This window comes from Psittacula echo (genome assembly GCF_963264785.1).
Source record: "Psittacula echo genome assembly, chromosome: 10".
Lineage (NCBI taxonomy): Eukaryota > Metazoa > Chordata > Aves > Psittaciformes > Psittacidae > Psittacula > Psittacula echo.
The window spans coordinates 22,488,926-22,507,430 of record NC_137741.1 but is presented as its reverse complement, the minus strand read 5'-3'; the positions used below and the strand labels follow the sequence as shown (position 1 = coordinate 22,507,430).

The following is an 18,505-nucleotide window of genomic DNA, read 5'->3' as shown; positions in this document are numbered from 1 at the left end:
GGGTTCATGCTGTGGTAGCCACGTAGACACAGTTGAGAGAGATGGGAGCAGCCACTGCTCAGATTCAGCCCAGTGGCCCTGGGAGGTTGCTGGGGAAGCAGATCCCATCCATACTGTGGCTTTGTGACAGGCTGAGAGAGATGGGCTGGTTCAGCCTGGAGAAGAGAAGGCTCCTGAAGGGAAGACCTGAGAGCAGCTCCAGTGCCTAAAGGGGCTGCAGGAAACCTGGAGAGGGGCTTGGGACAAGGGCCTGTAGGGACAGGCCAAGGGGAATGGCTTTAACCTGCCTGAGGGGAGACTGAGCTGAGCTCTTAGGCAGAAGCTCTTCCCTGTGAGGGTGCTGAGGCGCTGGCCCAGGGTGCCCAGAGAAGCTGTGGCTGCCCCATCCCTGGCAGTGTTCAAGGCCAGGTTGGACACAGGGCTTGGAGCAAGCTGCTCCAGTGGAAGGGGTCCCTGCCTGCGGCAGGGGTTGGAGCTGGATGGGCTTTAAGGTTCCTCACAACTCAAACCAGGCTGGGATTCTAGGATTAGTACCATGGCCCAGCGCTCCCCAGCTACAGGTGTTGTCTCTGGCAGGGCTGTCGGGTCAGCAGTGGGTCCAAAGCTGGTTTATGTAAGAGAGGTTCTTCCTGCCTGCCCGCCCCATGGCACCAAGATAAGCCCCGCAGGTACAAGGGCCCTTTGTCAGCTCCTCTCTGCAGTGACATGTCACCGGCAGGCGCAGCGGCTGTCACCTGCCTGGGCACAGCCAGCGCCTAATCCGGGCATCCGGTGGTGGGTGTGGGGAGGGTGCAGGGGTGCAGCTCACCCACCTACCACCCCCCTGCCAGTGGGACCGGCCCCTGACACATGAAGCCCCATATAACTCTGTGGGGCACTCTGGGGTCAGCTGCACATCCAGGAGCCAGCCTGGGCTCTCCAGCTGACCAGGGTGGTGAGTGCTGTATGTCCATGGGGTGCCAGGTTTCCCCCTGGGCTGCCTGGCGGGGTCCTAGAGGCTGGGCCTGGGGTACTGTGACCCCCGTGGCCAGTGGTCTTGGGGCCATACAGTGGGGTCGGCCCATGCTGAGTCGCTGCCTCAGCGCAAGGCCGCTGCCAGATTAAACACAGGCAGGTTTTGCAAAGAAATCTGCCCTGTGCCAGATTTTCTGGGCTGTTCTCAGCATCTCAGTTACCAAGGTGACTGTTTCCTGTGCGATTGCTAATGCTTCATGATCTCGATCATGATATCCGAGTGACTTCCTTTTCTCTGTGAGGAGCCGTAGGACCTGCTCCTTCCTGGGGCTGCCCAGACGCTTTCAGAGCTGCGGAGGATCCAGGTCAGTTTGGGTTCTGCCGCTTTTGCTTTCTCTGCTTGACCTGGCTTTTGTACTGCTCCAGCCGCGATGTGACGGACAAGGGTGTGTTGCATGTTTGGAACGGCTGAAGCCGAGATGAGCCGCCTTCACTTCTCACCTTTTCTCCTTGCGGGAATCCCTCTCCTGAAACCTGAAACTGGGCTGATGGGTTTTCCTGGTGTCGCTGGTTCCAGAGCACTTGCTCAGCGGGGCCGGGACCCTGCGTACACCGGGTGATCCCATCGGCACGGGCGAGGAGCGCGGTGCCCTGGGGCTGGAACGGGCCGGTCTCGGTGAGCTCGTACCCCACGCCGCAGAGCCACCCGCTGTGCCCGGCACCGGGACGGGAGGCAGGGCGGCTCCGGGCACTGTTCTTTGTGGGCGCCCTCGCACCCTGCCCGGAGCCGGGGCCCGCGGGGGCTCTGGGAGCTCCCGGGGCTGATCCGGGCCTCTCCCTCCGCCGGCATGGGCGGCCCCACGGGGGATCGGCGGTGCCGGGCCCGGTGCCGGCAGAGGGTGGGTCTGCCTGCAGCGGGGCGAGCGGCACCGGCTCTCGCAGTGCCCCGGGAAGGAGGGGGGGGGCGGGCGGCGGTGACGGCATCCGGCGGCGCCCGGCGGAGCGGCGGCCGTGCCGCGCCGGGCCGAGCGGGGCCGGGGCCGGGCAGTGCCGGGCCGAGCGGAGTGGAGCGGGGCCGGGCGGGGCGGGGCGGCGGGCGGCGCTGACAGCTGCTCGGCGTAAACAAGCGGCCCCGTCGGCCGCCCCGGCCGCCCCTGCCTGGGCCGGGCCCGGCTCCGGGGCGGGCGCTCCGGGCGCCCCGTGGAGTGACGCGGCGCCGCCGACAGACGGGCCCGGCCGCCGGCGGGACGGGAGCGGGCAGGCCGCGCGGTAAGGGCGCGGGGACGCGGCCGGGGCACGGCTCGGCCCGCCGGCGCCGGTGGTTTGACAGTTGGGGCGGCCCCGGCCGGGCGGAACCCCGGGGGGCGACGGGGCCGGGGCGGGCGGCGGCAGCGCGGTGGGGGGGGCCGAGGCCAGGCGCGCTCTAGGGCTGTCGGAGGGACCGACCGGAGCCGCCGCCGCGGGGGAGAAGGGACCAGGCCTCGTCCCGTCCCGCCCACGGGCCTGCCCGTCCCGGCCGCCCTCGCAGGCACCCATCGCCCCGCCGGTCTGCGGGCGGACGGCGGCTCCGCGGGCCTCGGCCCCGTGCGGCAGCCGGGCGCCGGTGTCCATCGGTGCCGGGAAGGATCCCGGCCGGCCTCTGCCCCGCGTGTGCCGGGTGTGATCGGCACCGAGCTGTCTGTGGGGCTGCGGAACAGGGAGCGCGGCCCGTGAGCTGGGAGGGCTTGTGTCCCCTCGGCCCCCGCCGTGCCGCTGCCCTGCAGTGCCTGTCCCGGTGCCGCTCTCTCCGCCTCCCGTTCCGGGGGCACGAGGCCCGAGGTCTGCCGGCAGGGCAGCAGTGCTGCCGGGGACTTCGGGGCTCTGCTGGGGGCGGTTGGAGGGCCAGGGCCGCGGGGGCCGGGCTCTGCACCCCGCGGCAGGGCCCCGCTGCAGCCTGCTCCCCACGTGGAGCCGTCATCACCGGGGAGCGGGTGGCTGCCGGCTCCGGGACCGGCACAGCAGAGGAAACTGCCCGGCAGGGACCTGCGCAGGGGGTGAAGTGCTGGCACAGGCACCAGCCGTGGCAGACAGTGTCCCCTTGTGCTGTGCTTGCTGTGCTTTCCGCTTGTGCAGTAGCTTTTCCCCTTCCGTGAAGGCTCTGGGAGTGTTTCCCACTGGAAACTGTGATTTGGGCCCTGGCACGATCTGGAACCTAGAGCTCCCGTCCAGCCGCGGGTGGGTGCTCGTGGCTCCGGGTGCCTCGGCAGCGTGGCCGCGGTCTGGTCGCTGAGGGGGAGCCACAGTGTGCCTGAATCGCGGCACTGTGTGTGCTGCAGCCTGCGGCGAGGGCTCAGGCGGCTGCCAGAGCTGCTCTCCTCGCCTCGCAGCGCCGCAGGCTCCCTGCTCCCGAGCCCGCTGCCTGCTGGAGGGGGATGGGGCTCCTCTGGGGACTGCTGCCTCTCACCTTTCCTGCTGTCCCTGAAACATGACCAGGTATTACAGTGTCCCTGTGGAGCTCTGTGTGTGGAGCTCGCACTTCATGCGCTGTGTGGGTTGCTCCCTGCTCTGCTTCCCACCTGCCTCCTCGCTTCTTTCTTGTGCTTGCCCTCTGGCATGGTGCAGGCTGTCCCCAGGCCCTGGTTTGTACTGGAGGTGACAGTGTGCCCCTTTTCCTTGTCCCTGTGCCAGTTTCCTTTCTGTTGTGGAGATGAGTCACGCCGGTGTCACCATGTTGTGCTCCAGAGGAAGGGCAGAGCTGAGCTGCTGACGGTGACAGGCAGCACAGCGCTGGGTGCTGCTACCAGCAGCGATGGCTCTGCTCACCAGAGAGCAGGGGCTCGCCCTCCTTCCAGTGTCTCTCATTTAACTGGGCTTCCTCGCACAGTGTATGGGGGCATCTCCTTTGGCCTCCCTTGGGACTGGAGAAGCAGCTTGTAGGGACAGAGCATAAGTACACATTGGGCAATAGGCAGAGTAAACAGCAGCTCTGCACCTGGGGGCACCGTGCGGAGCCAGTGCCATGGCTCCTCGCAGCCCCACGTCCTGGTGGCCACCCATGTGCCCAGGGCCCTTTAGCCCGGTGCCAAAGGCACGGCTTGGTCTGGCAGAGCCTGCACTCCCCAGGCTTGAGGAGAGGCACCCCAGGGCCTGACCCCTCTTCCATCTCTCTGCAGATCCTCCTGCTGTCCCAGATTGTCTGTTCCTGCTGCTGGCTGCTGCGGGCTCATCCCCATGCTCGCTTGGGCTGAGCGGGTACCAGCGGGGCAGAGAGGCTGGTGTGCCCCGGGGTGCTGAAGCAGGGAGGCTGTTGGACCCACCGCTCCCGGGACCCTCCTGCTCCCCACCTCGAGGAGCCCCGATACTCTGATGGATCTGAGGCCCTGCTCGCTGCTCCTGCTCTGGACTCTGGTGGTTGCCCTCGCTCTCCTGGCGCAGGAGGTGCTGGCCCAGCGTATTTACACCAACACGTGGGCCGTGCTCGTCCCTGCGGGGCCACAGGAGGCTGATAGGCTGGCCAGGAAGCATGGATTCCTCAACCTGGGCCTGGTAAGTCCCCAGCTTCACTTTCCCCATGGAAGTGGTTGGCTCTGCCATGATCTGGGTGGATTCTGCGCTCAGTTTGAAGCTAGCTTGGGGCAGCACTGCCACTGCATTTGTGCCCAGCCGCTGCAGCAGCTGCTGTGTAGAGTCAAGGGTGGTCAACAGCTGGATGGAGCCAGGGTCTCTCACTGCCACTGGGGCAGTCTGGTGGCACAGCACGACAGGGCATGTTCTGCTTGCTGGAGCAGGAAGGAGGAAAAGCCCATCCCAGCATGAAAACATCAGGAGTGCTGTGCATTGACGGAGGAGGGGAGTGCTCCCGTTTCCTGACTGAGCTGCCCCAGTGTGGCACAGCCGTGGCTCAGCCGGGCAGCACCGCACCTCCTGGTGTCTGCGGAGCGGGTGCTCTGACAGCAGCCGCGTGTCCTTGGCCCTGAACTGCCCTTCACAGGAGGTGTCAGCAGGTCCCTGCCGCACTCAGCATTTGCTGTGCTTAGCCAGGGATAGGGCAGTGCTGGTGGCTGTGCTGGAGCTGTCATTCTTCGGCACCAGGGTGGGGAGAATGGGGTGATGGCAAAGGAGCAGGGGTCCCTGGGCTTGTCCCCAGCGTGAGGAACTCCACAGCGCTCTGCTCCTAGCAGCCTTGGCAGGGCCCAGATCCCCAGTGCTCCTGCTCCCGGCAGCCCTTTCCCTGGTCGGCTGCGGGTGTGCGCTTGGCACAGCCTGAGCCATGGAGCTTTTCTCCACCCTATGCCATGGGAAGGGCGCTGGGTCTGGGCTGGCAGCATGCGGGGGCTTTGCAGATGGAGCTGGCACCAGCATGGTTGTTGTGACCAAGAAGTGGGGCAAGGGGATCCCATGGGAGTGGGTGCAGCAGGACTGGCCCAGAGGGACCCCCTGGCCCCTGCACAGGCACGAGGAGCTGCATGGGCACTGCTCCAGCGAGGTGAGGCAGTGTGGCTGTGCCAGCGCCTCGGGCTGCCTCCGTGCCCGGGGGTCTGTTGCCCTGGGAGCAGGATGTGGTCCCCGTGCTGGGCTGGCTGCTCTGGGAAGGAAGTGAGGGGCGAAATCCCAGAGGAAATTGCGAAACCGGTGGCTGCGGTGTCAGGACCTCGCTGTGAGCAGCTGCCTTGAGCTGTGGCGGGTGGGGAAGGTGGTGGCTGCTGCTGCCACGGGTGGGTGCCTTGTGCTGCCACTCCCAAGGTGATGGGCACACAGGGCTGTGAGGACAGGGAATCCTGAGTCCTCTGGGGCTCATCCCAGAGGAAGGAACTCTGTAGGGGCTGGGGACAGGCCAAGCCTCACTTGGGTGTCTGCTGCAGGGGCAATGGGACAGCTTCAAGCACATGGTGTCTGTGGAAGTGTTTTGGCGCCGACATCGGGGCAAAGGATGTTCTGAGCCCGGGCCACTGCCATGCAGAGGGGACCAGGAGAGCAGCCCAGGACATGTCCTGCAGGGCCAGGTCTGTGTTGAGACCCCTGGGAGTGGGAACAGGGCTGAGGTGCCACCACCTGCAGGGCCTGGTCCCAGGGCCAAGGAGCACCAGGCTCTGTGGCCGTGTCTCTGCTGGCCCTGGGCTGCAGTGCAGAGCTGTGCAGGGCCCCACAGCTTGACGGGGAGCCCAGGCCTGTTTGGGGTCTGTCCCCATGAGCCGTGGGGGCTCTGTGCCAGCTCTGCCCTCACCTTTTCCCTGCCCTGTTGGTTCTGCAGCCACAGGCTGGCACCTCTCCCCCTGCTCCCAGCCCCTCAGCTGCCAGCGGAGCAGCAGCGAGGGCAGCGCTTGCAGGCAGAGCCCCACAGGCTGCACCGGTTCGAGCTGAGGCAGGAGCTGCTGGTCTGGGCACGTTTTCTGCTGTTCTGGAGCCCATCCCGGTGTGTGTGCTGCAGGATGAGGCTTGGCTGGCCCCCGCAGCCCGCTCCCGCAGAGGGGCCATGGCAGCCTGGCAGGAAGAGCAGGAATGGAAGGAGCCAAAGTTTCCCTCCTGGCGGGTTTCAGGGCTGCTGTTCCTGGGGGTGTGTGGCACTGGGACAGGATACGGCAGCCAGGCTGGAAAAGGGGGGGACCGGGTGCTTCTGGCGGTGCCCCAGTGAGAGGCCCCCAGGGTCCTTATCTGAGAGGATTCTGGCCTCAGCGTGGAGCCTGGACACTGTCCTCTGGAGTGCACTGTCCTGGCGTCCTCCCTGCTGCTCGCTGCCTGTGGAGCTCGGGCAGGCAGTGCACTGGCCAGGGCGCCTCAGGCAGAGAGGTGCCAGGACCCACAGCTGGTGGCCTTGAAGGGGACCCAAGGGACAGTGCTGGGGCCAGAAGAGAGGGACTGGCCAAGGTGGCCACAGGCTGGAGCTGTGAGCTGGCACCAGCGTATGTAGGATCGATGCTGGCTGCCCTGGGGATGGCTCTGCCCTTGCTGAGGACAGGGACTGTGGAATTAGGGTGGAAACGTGTGGGCTGGCTGGCTCCTGCCGGCCACCGCAGTGTCTGTGCAGACCTAAGCCAGCCGGATGACCAGCAGAGCCGTGATGGCACAGGAACAGTCGCTCTCTGTCCTGACCCCTGAGGGGTGCTGGGGGAGGGCAGCCAGCCTGCAGCTCCCTGTCCCCTCTGCCAGGCCCGTCAGAGCCTTTTCGCCTTGGCACCTCCCCGGATGGTCTGAGCTGCGTGCGTCCCAGGCCGTGCTGGGGGACACCATGTGCCGCAGGGAACAGGCGTGGGTCTGTCCCCAGTGACTCGAGGGGCGATGCTGCTGTAGCAGGCAGGGCTGCAGCCGGCTGTGCCGGGGCTCCAGCCTGTGCCCTGCAGGGAAGGGCTGCAGAGCTGCAGCGTGAGTCCTGGCCTTCCCTCCACCAGCACAGGGCAGGAGCAGGACTGGGGAGCCAACATGGTCTGTGGCTTCCTTGGATAACACCAGCGGGTCAGGGGTTATTGCCGTGCTGCATTTGGATCCTGCCTGCGGCCACTGCCCAGGAATCACAACTGCCAGGGGGCAAGGTGGGCACTCAGCCCCCTTCCCTGCGCTGCGCGCTGGGTGCTGAGCCCTGTGCAGCAGGGCTGGGTCACGGCAGCCCAGCCAGCCCCCGGGGCCGTGCGGGAGGGGATCAGGAAATGACTGCGCTGGAGAGGGTTCGGGCTTTAAAAATAACCCTCCGGTGGCTGCGTGGCCCGGCCCAGCCCCAGTCCCCGCGCACGGAGCTGGACAGCGCCGCACAGCGCCTGTGTGGCGGCTGCCCCCACTGCGTGTCCCCGCTCTTGGCCTCGCTGGAGCTGGCTCTGCCCCGACGTGGAGCCTGGTGCTGGTGGGGAGAAGGGCTCTGCTGGAGGCCTGTCCGGGGGAGCAGAGCCTGCTTTGGACCCTCACTGCCCTGCTTGGGGCTGCCTGGGCCCCGCCAGGACCCTCCTGCACCAGTGGCAGGGGTGCAGGTTGGCCCTGGGAGAGGTGGTTTGGTCTCCTGAAGTTGGTGCTTCTCCCACTCTGCCTCCCACAGACCAGGCCCTCTCTGCCCCTGCCTGCCTGGGGCCTCCCTGCCAGGGCAGCAGCTTTGTTAGACTATGTGGGACTTGCTGCCCTGTGGGGACATGCAGGAGGGTGAGGTGTGCACAGGCTGTGTCACGGTGGCTCCATGGTCTCCCCAGCTTCCTTATCACATATATTCCTGCTGCAGCCTCTTGCAGGACATTCTGCCCCAAGCACCCGACATAAACCCCGTCAACCACTCTGGAGTGGGGACTCAGCCTACCTGTGGCTGCCACAAGCTTGGGATTGCAGGCAGGGAACAGGGAAGGGGGGAGACCGGCCTCTCATGTCCACCCCACTCCTTTCTGTGTTGCAGATCTTTGGTGACTATTACCACTTTCGGCACAGTGGTGTGGTGAAGCGTTCCCTCTCACCCCACCAGCCCTGGCACAGCCGGTTGGCCAGAGAACCCCAGGTACGTGCAGTGGGGGCCATGCCTGCAGGGGCTGGCTTTGGTTCTGGGCACTTACACTGCCATGTGAGCCAGTACCCAGCACAGGATGGGTTGAGCTGCCGTAAACCATCCCCTGGCACTGAGTCTCTTGGCAGAGCTGGGTGGGAGCCTGGCATGTGTCTGGCAGGGGCAGGGATCAGCAGTGCCAGCAGCACTGGCCTGTGGGCTGCTGTGATCATAGAATCATAGAATCGTAGAATAGTTAGGGTTGGAAAGGATCTTAAGATCATCCAGTTCCAACCCCCCTGCCATGGGCAGGGACAGCTCACACTAAACCAGGTCACCCAAGGCTCTGTCCAACCTGGCCTTGAACACTGCCAGGGATGGAGCATTCACAATTTCCTTGGGCAACCCATTCCAGTGCCTCACCACCCGCACAGTAAAGAACTTATTCCTTAGATCCAATCTAAACTTCACCTGTTTAAGTTTTAACCTGTTACCCCTTGTCCTATCACTACAGTCCCTAATGAAGAGTCCATCCCCAGCATCCCTATAGGCCCCCTTCAGATACTGGAAGGCTGCTATGAGGTCTCCACGCAGCCTTCTCTTCTCCAGGCTGAACAGCCCCAACTTTCTCAGCCTGTCTCCGTACAGGAGGTGCTCCAGTCCCCTGATCATCCTCATGGCCTCCTCTGGACTTGTTCCAACAGTTCCATGTCCTTTTTATGTTGAGGACACCAGAACTGCACACAATGCTCCAAGTGAGGGTTAGGGTTAGAGTCTCTCTTAGTGGTGCCAGGGCACAGGGTAGCCTCTGTGCCATGAAGGGCTCTATGCCCTTGTATGGGGACAAGGCAGTGCCAGTAGTGCTGGGCGCCAGCGTGGCGGTGCAGTGGGGCTGGCGGGGCAGCAGGGCGTGCAGCGCAGCCCAGCAGAGCTCTGTGCTCTGACCTCCATGCTCCACTGGAGCACAGCCTGGCTCAGGGTGCCTGGCGCTGCTGCCCGGCATGGCTGGGCTCAGCAGGGCAGGACAGGGGGACAGGCTTGGCTCTGTGGTAGCTGCAGTGGGGTCCCCAAGCTGCTGGTGCAGGGCAGGGGCCTGCGGAGCTGCTGGCCTCATTGCTCTCTGCCCGCAGGTGCAGTGGCTGGAGCAGCAGGTAGCCAAGCGCAGGACCAAGCGAGACATTTTCATGGAGCCCACAGACCCCAAGTTCCCGCAGCAGTGGTACCTGGTGAGTGCTGGGCGAGGAGGGAGCCGTGCGGTCACACAGCGGGTGCACAGATGTGGCACCCCAGGAGCTGCTGCCAGGCTGGCAGGGAGGAGGAGGAGGAACGCCTGAGGCAGCCACCCTGCCCAGGGACAGCCCAGGGCAGTGGCAGCACCCTAGAGCACTGGCAGGGCTGAGGAGAGCCGGGGCTGGACGTGGAGGGAGCAGCCTTTTGCATGGCACAGGAACAGGGTCCATGCCCAGGTATCTGCATCACTGAGCTCAGGCACAAGCCCAAGCACAGTCTGGGGCTCAGTCTCCTTTCGAAGTGTCCCTCCTCATCTGGCTGTGCCCAGCCCTTTGTGCCTGGGGCCCCTGGAAGGTTTACTCATCCTCATTCCGCAGCAGAGCAGGGTGAAGGCTGGGAGGGTTCCGGGCACTGCAGTACCAGCAACTGGGTGCAGCTCCTATTGTTGAGGATTCTCTTGACAGTACAACACCAACCAGCGGGACCTGAACGTGCGTCAGGCCTGGGAGCAGGGCTACACAGGCAAGGGCATCGTAGTTTCCATCCTGGATGACGGAATTGAGAAGAACCACCCTGACCTGGAGGGCAACTATGTGAGTGAGGGGTGATCCCCCAGAGCGGTGTGCCACAGGAGCCTGTCTGTGTGGCTGTGGCTGCCTGGTGCAACTCTGGAGCTGCATGGTGCAGGGCTTGTGCCTGCTGTGGTGGGAAGCATGTAGGAAAGCAATGGAGGTGGGACTGGAGCTGCCCCATCGCTCAGCCCAGACTCAGGGCCATGGAGCACAGGCATGGGCGCAGGGTGGTGGGGCCCAGTGATGAAGGTGTATGGTCTCTGACTGCCAGATCTTCCTTCCAGGATCCAGGAGCGAGCTTTGATGTCAATGACCAGGACCCAGACCCACAGCCCCGCTACACCCAGATGAATGATAACAGGTGAGGCAGGAGGCAGAGGTGAGGGCAGCAGAGCCGAGCTGTGGCAGTGGCTCAGCAGCAGCACTATCACAGGGGTGGTGGCACACTTCTGCCCCACGGAGAAAGCCCCTGCATGCCCTTCCAATGCAAGCAGCATCCTTTGGGGTTGCCCAGTGCCAGTGCAAGCTGTTGAGTCCTCCTGCTCTGGAGCAGGAGGGCTGATGGAGGAACCCTGCAGGGTCTTTGTTGGCTGCATGGTCTGGGAGGACGGGAGGCAGCCTGGGTGCTGGTGCCTCTGCCTGCAGCCTTTGCTGAGCCCTGTGCTCCTCACACCCCATCTGAGCACGCTTTGCCCTGTTTCTCCTGCAGGCATGGCACGCGCTGCGCCGGGGAAGTGGCTGCTGTGGCCAACAACGGGATCTGCGGTGTCGGCGTTGCTTACAACGCCCGCATCGGAGGTGGGTCCACCCTGCCCTGTGCTGAGCAGAGCCTGCACTGGGCTCCACAGGGCCTGGTGCCGGAGGAGCGGCTGTGCCAGGGGTCTTGGTGCTGCTGGTGGGCAGCTCTGTGAAGCCCCATGGTGCAGGGCAGCAGCGGTGCAGGGCAGCAGCGGTGCAGGGCAGCAGCAGTGCAGGGGAGGCACGCCGTCACTGCCCCGTCCAGTCGCCCGTGACATCTGCTCTCTGGCCCTAGGCGTGCGCATGCTGGATGGGGAGGTGACTGATGCTGTGGAGGCCCATTCCCTGGGCCTCAATCCCAACCACATCCACATCTACAGTGCCAGCTGGGGCCCTGAGGATGACGGCAAGACTGTGGATGGCCCAGCCCGGCTGGCGGAGGAGGCTTTCTTCCGAGGGGTCAGCCAGGTGAGAGAGTCTGCCCGGGGAGTGTCGGCTGAGCTGCCCCTGGAATCTCTTGCTCTGCCTGCCCTGGTTGTTGTCCCAGCCCTCCTGTGATGAACTGTCTTTCAGCTCATCTCCAGGATCAGGCTCTGGTGGTTTTTCCTGTTCTTCATGTGTTATGGCTCTGAGTCAGGGCTCCTCCCGTGCCCCTTATCTCGCCTCTCTGAGAAGGCCTGTCCTCCCTACCCTGTGCTCCTGCACAGCCCTGCACTGGGATAGCCTCTCCCTGCTCTTGAAGCCCTGTGCTGGCTGCTGCCTGGTTTCATGCCAGCTGCTCTCTCTTGCTTCCTCCTCCTGCCCTCCCCCTGCCCTCTGTGCTGTGAGCACAGCATTTGGCATTGCTGTGGGGCAGCTGCAGATCCCACACAGAGAGCCTGGGTGGTTTCCGAGTGGAAAAGGATGCCAGGGCTTGGAAGACCCTCTTTAGCAGGGCTCCTGCCGCCCAGTGCTCTCCCTGTTGGGGCAGCTCCTGCAGCCTCTCCAGAGCTGCCCCGGCACCCTCCACAGGCACGGTGGTGCTGAGGGCTGGCAGCGCCCAGGCTGTGACCAGTGGCATCCTGCTGTCTCCTGTGTCCCCACTACATCTGCTCAGTCTTTCCCACTCAGGCTGCAAGAACCCCAGGCAGGGCTGGCACTGTCCTGCTCACAGCTCCAGCCTGGGGCTGCGGGCAGTGTGGTGCCATGATGCTGGCCCTCACCCTGCTCTGTTGCCAGGGCCGAGGAGGGCTGGGCTCCATCTTCGTCTGGGCATCTGGGAACGGGGGGCGTGAGCACGACAGCTGCAACTGCGATGGCTACACCAACAGCATCTACACACTGTCCATCAGCAGCACCACGCAGTACGGTAACGTGCCCTGGTACAGCGAGGCCTGCTCCTCCACCCTCGCCACCACCTACAGCAGCGGCAACCAGAACGAGAAGCAGATTGTGAGTTGAGGCTGTTGGTGTCAGCAGGGTGGGGGCTCATGAGGGTGGGATGTGCCAAGCTGCAGCTGCCATGGCATCCTTCTGGGAGTCGTGGTGCTGGGAGCGGGATTGGCCCCGCTCTGCCACGCTGCCACCCTCCAGGTCATTCCCAGAGCTCGGTCTCATGAGTTGAAGGCTTCTGGAGCGGCTCTGCTCTGGAGCCAGGCTGAGAGAGCTGGGCTGGGTCAGCCTGGAGAAGAGAAGGCTCCTGAAGGGGAGACCTGAGAGCAGCTCCAGTGCCTAAAGGGGCTGCAGGAAACCTGGAGAGGGGCTTGGGACAAGGGCCTGCAGGGACAGGCCAAGGGGAATGGCTTGAACCTGCCCGAGGGGAGACTGAGATGAGCTCTTAGGCAGAAGCTCTTCCCTGTGAGGGTGCTGAGGCGCTGGCACAGGGTGCCCAGAGAAGCTGTGGCTGCCCCATCCCTGGCAGTGTTCAAGGCCAGGTTGGACACGGGCTTGGAGCAACCTGCTCTAGTGGAAGGGGTCCCTGCCTGTGGCAGGGGTTGGAACTGGATGGGCTTTAAGGTCCCTTCCAACAGAAACCATTCCATGGTTCTAAGACGATTCCATGAAATTCATGAGCTGCCCCCAGAGCAGGGGCTGTTCCTCACCTCCTCCAGCCCTCATGGGGACCACAAGCCCCTAAGCCAGCTCCCGGATGTGGCTTGTGCCCGCAGCACCTCCTACCCTGGCACTGCTCCTTGCAGGTGACGACTGACCTCAGACAGAAATGCACCGAATCACACACAGGGACATCGGCCTCAGCACCCCTGGCCGCTGGCATCATCGCTCTCGCCCTTGAGGCCAAGTAAGGGCAGGCTCAGAGTGGGGCTGGGCTGGGGAGTGCTGCATAGCCTCCGAGGCAGTGGTGCCATGGCATGAGCTGCCCAGGGCTGAGGAGATGGCACTGGTGCCTGAGCCTCGTGTTTCCCCACAGCAAGAACCTGACCTGGCGGGATATGCAGCACCTTGTGGTGCAGACGTCAAAGCCGGCTCACCTCAATGCCAACGACTGGGTCACTAACGGCGTCGGCCGCAAAGGTACTGGGATGCTGGGGTTGGACCAGGGGCTCCAGTTCCTGCAAGCACCGTCAGCCTGGGTGTGCTGGGGCAGAGCTGCCCAGCAGCCCTGGGGGCCACGTCCCCTGCTCAGTGCCCTGGTGGCAGCGCTGACCCCTCTCTGTCCACAGTCAGCCACTCCTATGGCTACGGGCTGCTGGATGCTGGTGCCATGGTGAGCCTGGCCAAGAACTGGACCACGGTGGGACCTCAGAGGAAGTGTGTCATTGACGTCCTCACAGAGCCAAAGTAAGGGCTGGTAAGCCCAGGAGGGCATCACCCTGTGCACTGCCCCTCGCAGGAGCCCAAGGGCCCCTGGGTCCAGGGCCAAGGTTGGGGAGGATCTCCAGGAATGAGCTGTCTCAAGACCTTGGACCATCCTGGGAGAGCTTGAGGAGGGCTGGGAAAGGTGCCTTCAGCTGACATGGGCCGCTGAGCCTGCCCGCTCTGCTGGGGCCATGCTGTGCGCTGCGGTTTGGGAGCAGCCAGCACGAGTCATTCCAGACACACAGGGGCTTTTCAGAGGTCAGACAGAAGCTCCTTTTACTCCTGCTTGGCCGCCACTGCTGCAGCACAACATGTGCTGAGGCTTGTATGCGGCCAGGGTGCTCCCCGGGGGCTCTGAGCATGGAGGGAGCTGGGGCTGGGTCCTGCCTGTGCCCATGTCTTCCCCTGGTCTCCTGGGACGCAGCCTGCCAGTCTGGAGCCAGCGCTCTTTGTGACCAGCATCCTGCCCGGCATCAGTGCTGGCCCTGTGAGCGCCTGCAGATGGCTGCACATGAGCAGCGGGATGGGGATGGCCATGCTTGTCCCGTCCCTGGCCACGCTGGGCAGGGTGTAGCTGGCCCGGCAGCAGGCAGAGAAAGGGCCCATTCAGGGCTGGTGTGGAGCAGTGCCTGGGGAGGTGGCACCAGGCAGCGCGTGCTTGGCAGAGCAAACCCCACCATGCTCAGGAATGTGGGCAGGTCCCTCTGCCTGCACCAGGGGTGGGGAGGAGGCACCATCAGCTGGTGCGGGGTTGATTCCTGCTCCAGCCACCCTGGGGCAGTCGCAAAGCCTGGCAGGAGGGAGGGGGACCAAGTACACCCTGTCAAGAGCCCCCAGGCTGGGACTGGACTCACTCTTGCCTGCCCTCATCAGGGACATCGGGAAGCGCCTGGAGGTGCGGCGAAAAGTGGATGCCTGCCTGGGGAAAGCCAACTACATCAGCCGGCTGGAGCATGCACAGGCACGGCTGACCCTGTCCTACAACCGGCGCGGGGACCTGGCCATCCATCTCGTCAGCCCCATGGGCACCCGCTCCACCCTCCTGGCTGCCAGGTATGTGCTGGCCTGCCCTGGGGTGGCCTGAGGCTCGGGCTGGCCCCACTCAGTTTGTGGGATGTGGGCGCCCGGCTCTCACAGTCCTGTCTTGCCCAGGCCCCACGACTTCTCGGCCGATGGCTTCAACGACTGGGCCTTCATGACGACGCATTCGTGGGACGAGGACCCCTCTGGGGAATGGGTGCTGGAGATCGAGAACACCAGCGATGCCAACAACTATGGTAGGGCTGGGCTGGCCCAAGCCCCACTGCTGCCTCCCTCCGAGCCTGGGATGAGAGTGGGAGCACCATGGACACCCAGTGTACCCCCAGCACTCCTGAGCTTTGGGTGCTTTGCAGTGACCTGCTGGGGAGAGGCTGGAGCTGGGCACATGGGAGGAGATGCCGTGGCTCTGGGCAGTGTGGGGTCTGATGCATCAGGTTCTCCTCATGCTGGGTGGCCTGTCCCTGCACCAAATCAGTCCTGTGCCCGGGCATTGCTGCATGCTGGGGGCTCTTCCAGGAGATAGGCACAGCCCTGTGGTCCTTTGGCAGCCCATGGAGGGGACCAGTGCAAACCCTCTCCGTGTGCCTGCCCTGAGCGTGAGGCGCGTCAGCGGTCCTCACCCCGTATCCTTGCAGGCACACTGACCAAGTTCACGCTGGTGCTGTACGGGACGGCCACTGACTCCCCCAGCCTCTCCAACCAGCTGGAGAGCAGCGGCTGCAAGACCTTGACCCCCAGCCAGACCTGTGTGGGTGAGTGTGGGGCTGGTGGGGAGGGGATGGGGACGTGGGGCACAGGCAGCCCCCAGCCCGTGCTGACACTGCCTGTCCCACAGTCTGTGAGGAGGGGTACTACCTGCACCAGAAGAGCTGCCTGAAGCACTGCCCTCCCGGCTTCGCGCCTGGCGTCCAGAGCACGCACTACGAGCTGGAGAACAGTGTGGAGCCCATTGCGCCGCACCTCTGCCTGCCCTGCCACACCTCCTGCGCCACCTGCGCTGGTCCCGGCCCCAACCAGTGCCTGACCTGCCCCGCGCACTCCCACTTCAGCAGCCTGGACCTCTCCTGCTCCCATCAGACGCAGAGCAGCCGTGCGTCCCCTGCCCTGGCAGACGGCGAGGGGCTGGCTGAGGCTCCCCCTCCCACCAACCTGCCTGTCCTCATTGCCAGCCTCAGCTGCATCATCATCGTCGTCATCTTCGTCACCATTTTCCTGGTGCTGCAGGCGCGCTCAGGCTTCAGCCTGCGGGGTGTGAAGGTCTATGCCCTGGACAGTGGGATCATCTCCTACAAGGGGCTCCCCTCTGACATCTGGCAGGAGGAGGGCCCCTCTGAATCGGACGGTGAGGACAACGAGGCCCACAGCGAGAGGACTGCCTTCATCAGAGACCAAAGTGCCCTTTGATGAGCCCTCCCGCCCCTCCCTCCTCCCTGCCCAGCACCATGGGGCCAGGGTAGGTGGGGCCGAGGGGTCCCGGACTCTGCCCCCGTCCCGCACCACAGCAGCCCGGGGCTCTCACCCACCGGCACTGTCCCTTGCCCCGGCCTGGGCAGATGGGCACAGCCCTGCCGGCACCGTCCCCAGCTCGGCACTGTCTTGGTCTGGCTCCATCTGTCTCTGCCCCTTGTCCATCCTGATCCTGTGCTGGGATGTGTGGTGGCAGCAGGGCCGCTGACTGGCCCTGCGCTGACGGCAGTGTCCCCTGCCCGGGATGGTGGCTGTTGCTGGGGGTCACACATGTCCCTCCGGGTGGGCAGTGTGTGAGTCCCTGGGTTGTCACTGCTCAAGCTGGGCTGGCCAGGGATGGCTCTGCCCTGCAGCATTCCCTGCTCCTGCTGCCCTCAGCACCCGTCTGCATCCCTGGCTCTGCCCACTGCATCCCGGCTCCCCACCACCCACCGAGGGCCTGTCTGCCTCCACCCGTGCCCTTCAACAGCAATAATGGCCAGGCCTCGGCTGCTGCTGCCTGCTTGCCCGCTGCCTGCCCGTCCCCCTGCGGCTGCCTGCAGCACGGACAGGAGCCCCCTGCACCAGGGAGCATGGGGCAGGGCAGCGCCTTGTGCCCGTGGCTCAGTGCTGCAGCGTGGGCAGGGACCCCCACGCAGCCCTTGCTCTGCACCTGTTTTGCCCCTGGGCAGGGCTGTACGGGTGCTGGACAGGGCAGTCTGGCAACGCCTGGCTCTGCCTGCACCCTGCCTGCGCTGGGCAGAGCCCAGCGTCCCCCTGCCCCTCGATGTGCCTTGCCCCCACTTGGTGACAATCCGTTCTGCTCCCTGCTGGAGCCCCTTCCCGGCGCCGCCTGCCCTCGCTGCCCCTTCCCTGCGGGCTAGGGGCCGGTGCCATGAGCCCCTTTGCCGTCCGCACGCTGGGGCCATGGCATGGCCTGTGCCCATGCCCGTGCCCGCTGCAGCCAGCCAAGGATGGAGCCGCCGGCTGGGGGCCACAGGACTATTTTTCTATAATAACTTTTTGGTGCACAGTAATTTTTTCTCGTAATTTAATCAGCCGGGAGCTGCCTCCTGAGCCTGTTTTTAATTTAATGGATGTGGATATAACGCTAGAGAGACTGAGTTATTAAATGTTCAGAACTATGCAAACCAGCTCAGCTGCCTGTGCTCTGTGTGCCGTGGCCCCAGGTAACCCATGGGATGCCCGGATCTGCCCTGCAGTCACAGGAGGGTCCTGGGGCACTGCCTGCAGCAGGCACTGCGCTGGGATGTGCAGGAAGCTGCTGCTGCCCCACAGTGCTGCTGCAGGAGCCTTCAGCGCCGCGTCCCCCCACAGCCCCTGGCCAGGGCAGGGAAGTGCCCTAAGAGGAGAAGAGCCCCCCCAAGCCTGGGCTGTGAGCAGAGGCCGCTGCTTGGGGACCTGGTGGGATCAGCCCCTGCCCTGAGCGATGCGAAGCAGCTGCTTGTCTGGAACCCACAGAGAGGAGCTAATTCGAGGAGCGGCTGCAGTAGCTGGAGGTGTGGGAAGAGCCTGAGGAGCCTGAGCACCTTTCCCACGGCACTCGGGCTGAGCCTCCGCGCTGCAGCCGCTGCAGCCGACACCACGCTGCAGCTGGAGCACGTCCCCTGCGCTGGGCATGGCCAGGCTGGACCAGGACCATGCCACGGCCAAGCTGCAGGTGAGCCCAGCCCAGCTCCACTGAGCTCCCTGCAGGGTCCTGACCCCCAGGAGGCTCTGTTGGGCTGCACTTGCTCACGGAGGCCGCCCTGCTGCAGAGCCCCTCGGCCTTGCTGCACCCGCAGCAGCTTCCTGTGGTCAGAAGCGAGCTCCCTGCAGCATGCAGGTGGCTGCAGGCGCTGTTCTTGCTGTTGTGGAGGCCGCGCCACGAGCTGCAGCCGGCAGGTGGTGCCCAACGGGTCCTGCTGGGGAGAGGCAGTGCCTGCAGCCACACCGGGCCCTGCAGGAGCGCGAACAGAGGATGTGAAACTGGGTGAGCTTCGGCATGGTCTCAGCACCCTCCCTGCTGCAGGCAGTAGTCGAGGCTTCCCAGGCAGAGCTGCTGCGCTCACTATTGCACCGGACCCTCGCAGCACCACCCTGGCCAGCCCGGCAGCCCCAGGCCAGTTGCCTCCCACCAGCGGTGCCCCGTGTCCCTGCTGCAGCTGGAGCAGGCAGGAGGTGGCTGCGCTGCTGGAAGGTGCAGGGGATGCAGGAGGGATGCTGGGGGTGGGAGAAGCATCCTCTTGGCCTGGCTTGCAAACACAGCGCTGAGTGTCCTGGAGCCAGCGGGGTGTGT

The 18,505-nt window shown here is 64.8% G+C and overlaps 1 protein-coding gene across 3 annotated transcripts; it reads left to right on the top strand.

The window, feature by feature from the left end:
- Positions 1-1,995: 1,995 nt before the first annotated feature.
- FURIN (furin, paired basic amino acid cleaving enzyme) lies at positions 1,996-17,360 on the top strand. Of its 3 annotated transcripts, XM_080626052.1 has the most exons (16): positions 1,997-2,223; positions 4,107-4,479; positions 8,300-8,398; positions 9,514-9,609; positions 10,078-10,206; positions 10,470-10,546; positions 10,895-10,983; positions 11,219-11,391; positions 12,142-12,354; positions 13,101-13,201; positions 13,331-13,434; positions 13,584-13,701; positions 14,593-14,772; positions 14,872-14,996; positions 15,396-15,512; positions 15,596-17,360. In XM_080626052.1, exons 2-16 carry the CDS (start codon positions 4,300-4,302, stop codon positions 16,162-16,164), a joined length of 2,370 nt encoding a protein of 789 aa, XP_080482178.1. In that variant the 5' UTR covers positions 1,997-2,223; positions 4,107-4,299; the 3' UTR covers positions 16,165-17,360. The 3 variants fall into 3 exon arrangements, with proteins under 3 accessions (XP_080482179.1, XP_080482178.1, XP_080482180.1); XM_080626053.1 differs by lacking the exon at positions 10,078-10,206 and having other exon boundaries at positions 1,996-2,223; XM_080626054.1 differs by lacking the exon at positions 4,107-4,479 and having other exon boundaries at positions 2,000-2,223.
- The last annotated feature ends 1,145 nt before the right edge of the window (positions 17,361-18,505 follow it).

Excerpts from the sequence above, each read along its gene's own strand:
- FURIN (XM_080626052.1), top strand. The coding sequence starts at position 4,300 with ATGGATCTGAGGCCCTGCTCGCTGCTCCTGCTCTGGACTCTGGTGGTT. Across the intron at positions 14,773-14,871 it reads TCCACCCTCCTGGCTGCCAG|GCCCCACGACTTCTCGGCCG; the intron begins GTATGTGCTGGC and ends TGTCTTGCCCAG. Across the intron at positions 14,997-15,395 it reads CAGCGATGCCAACAACTATG|GCACACTGACCAAGTTCACG; the intron begins GTAGGGCTGGGC and ends GTATCCTTGCAG.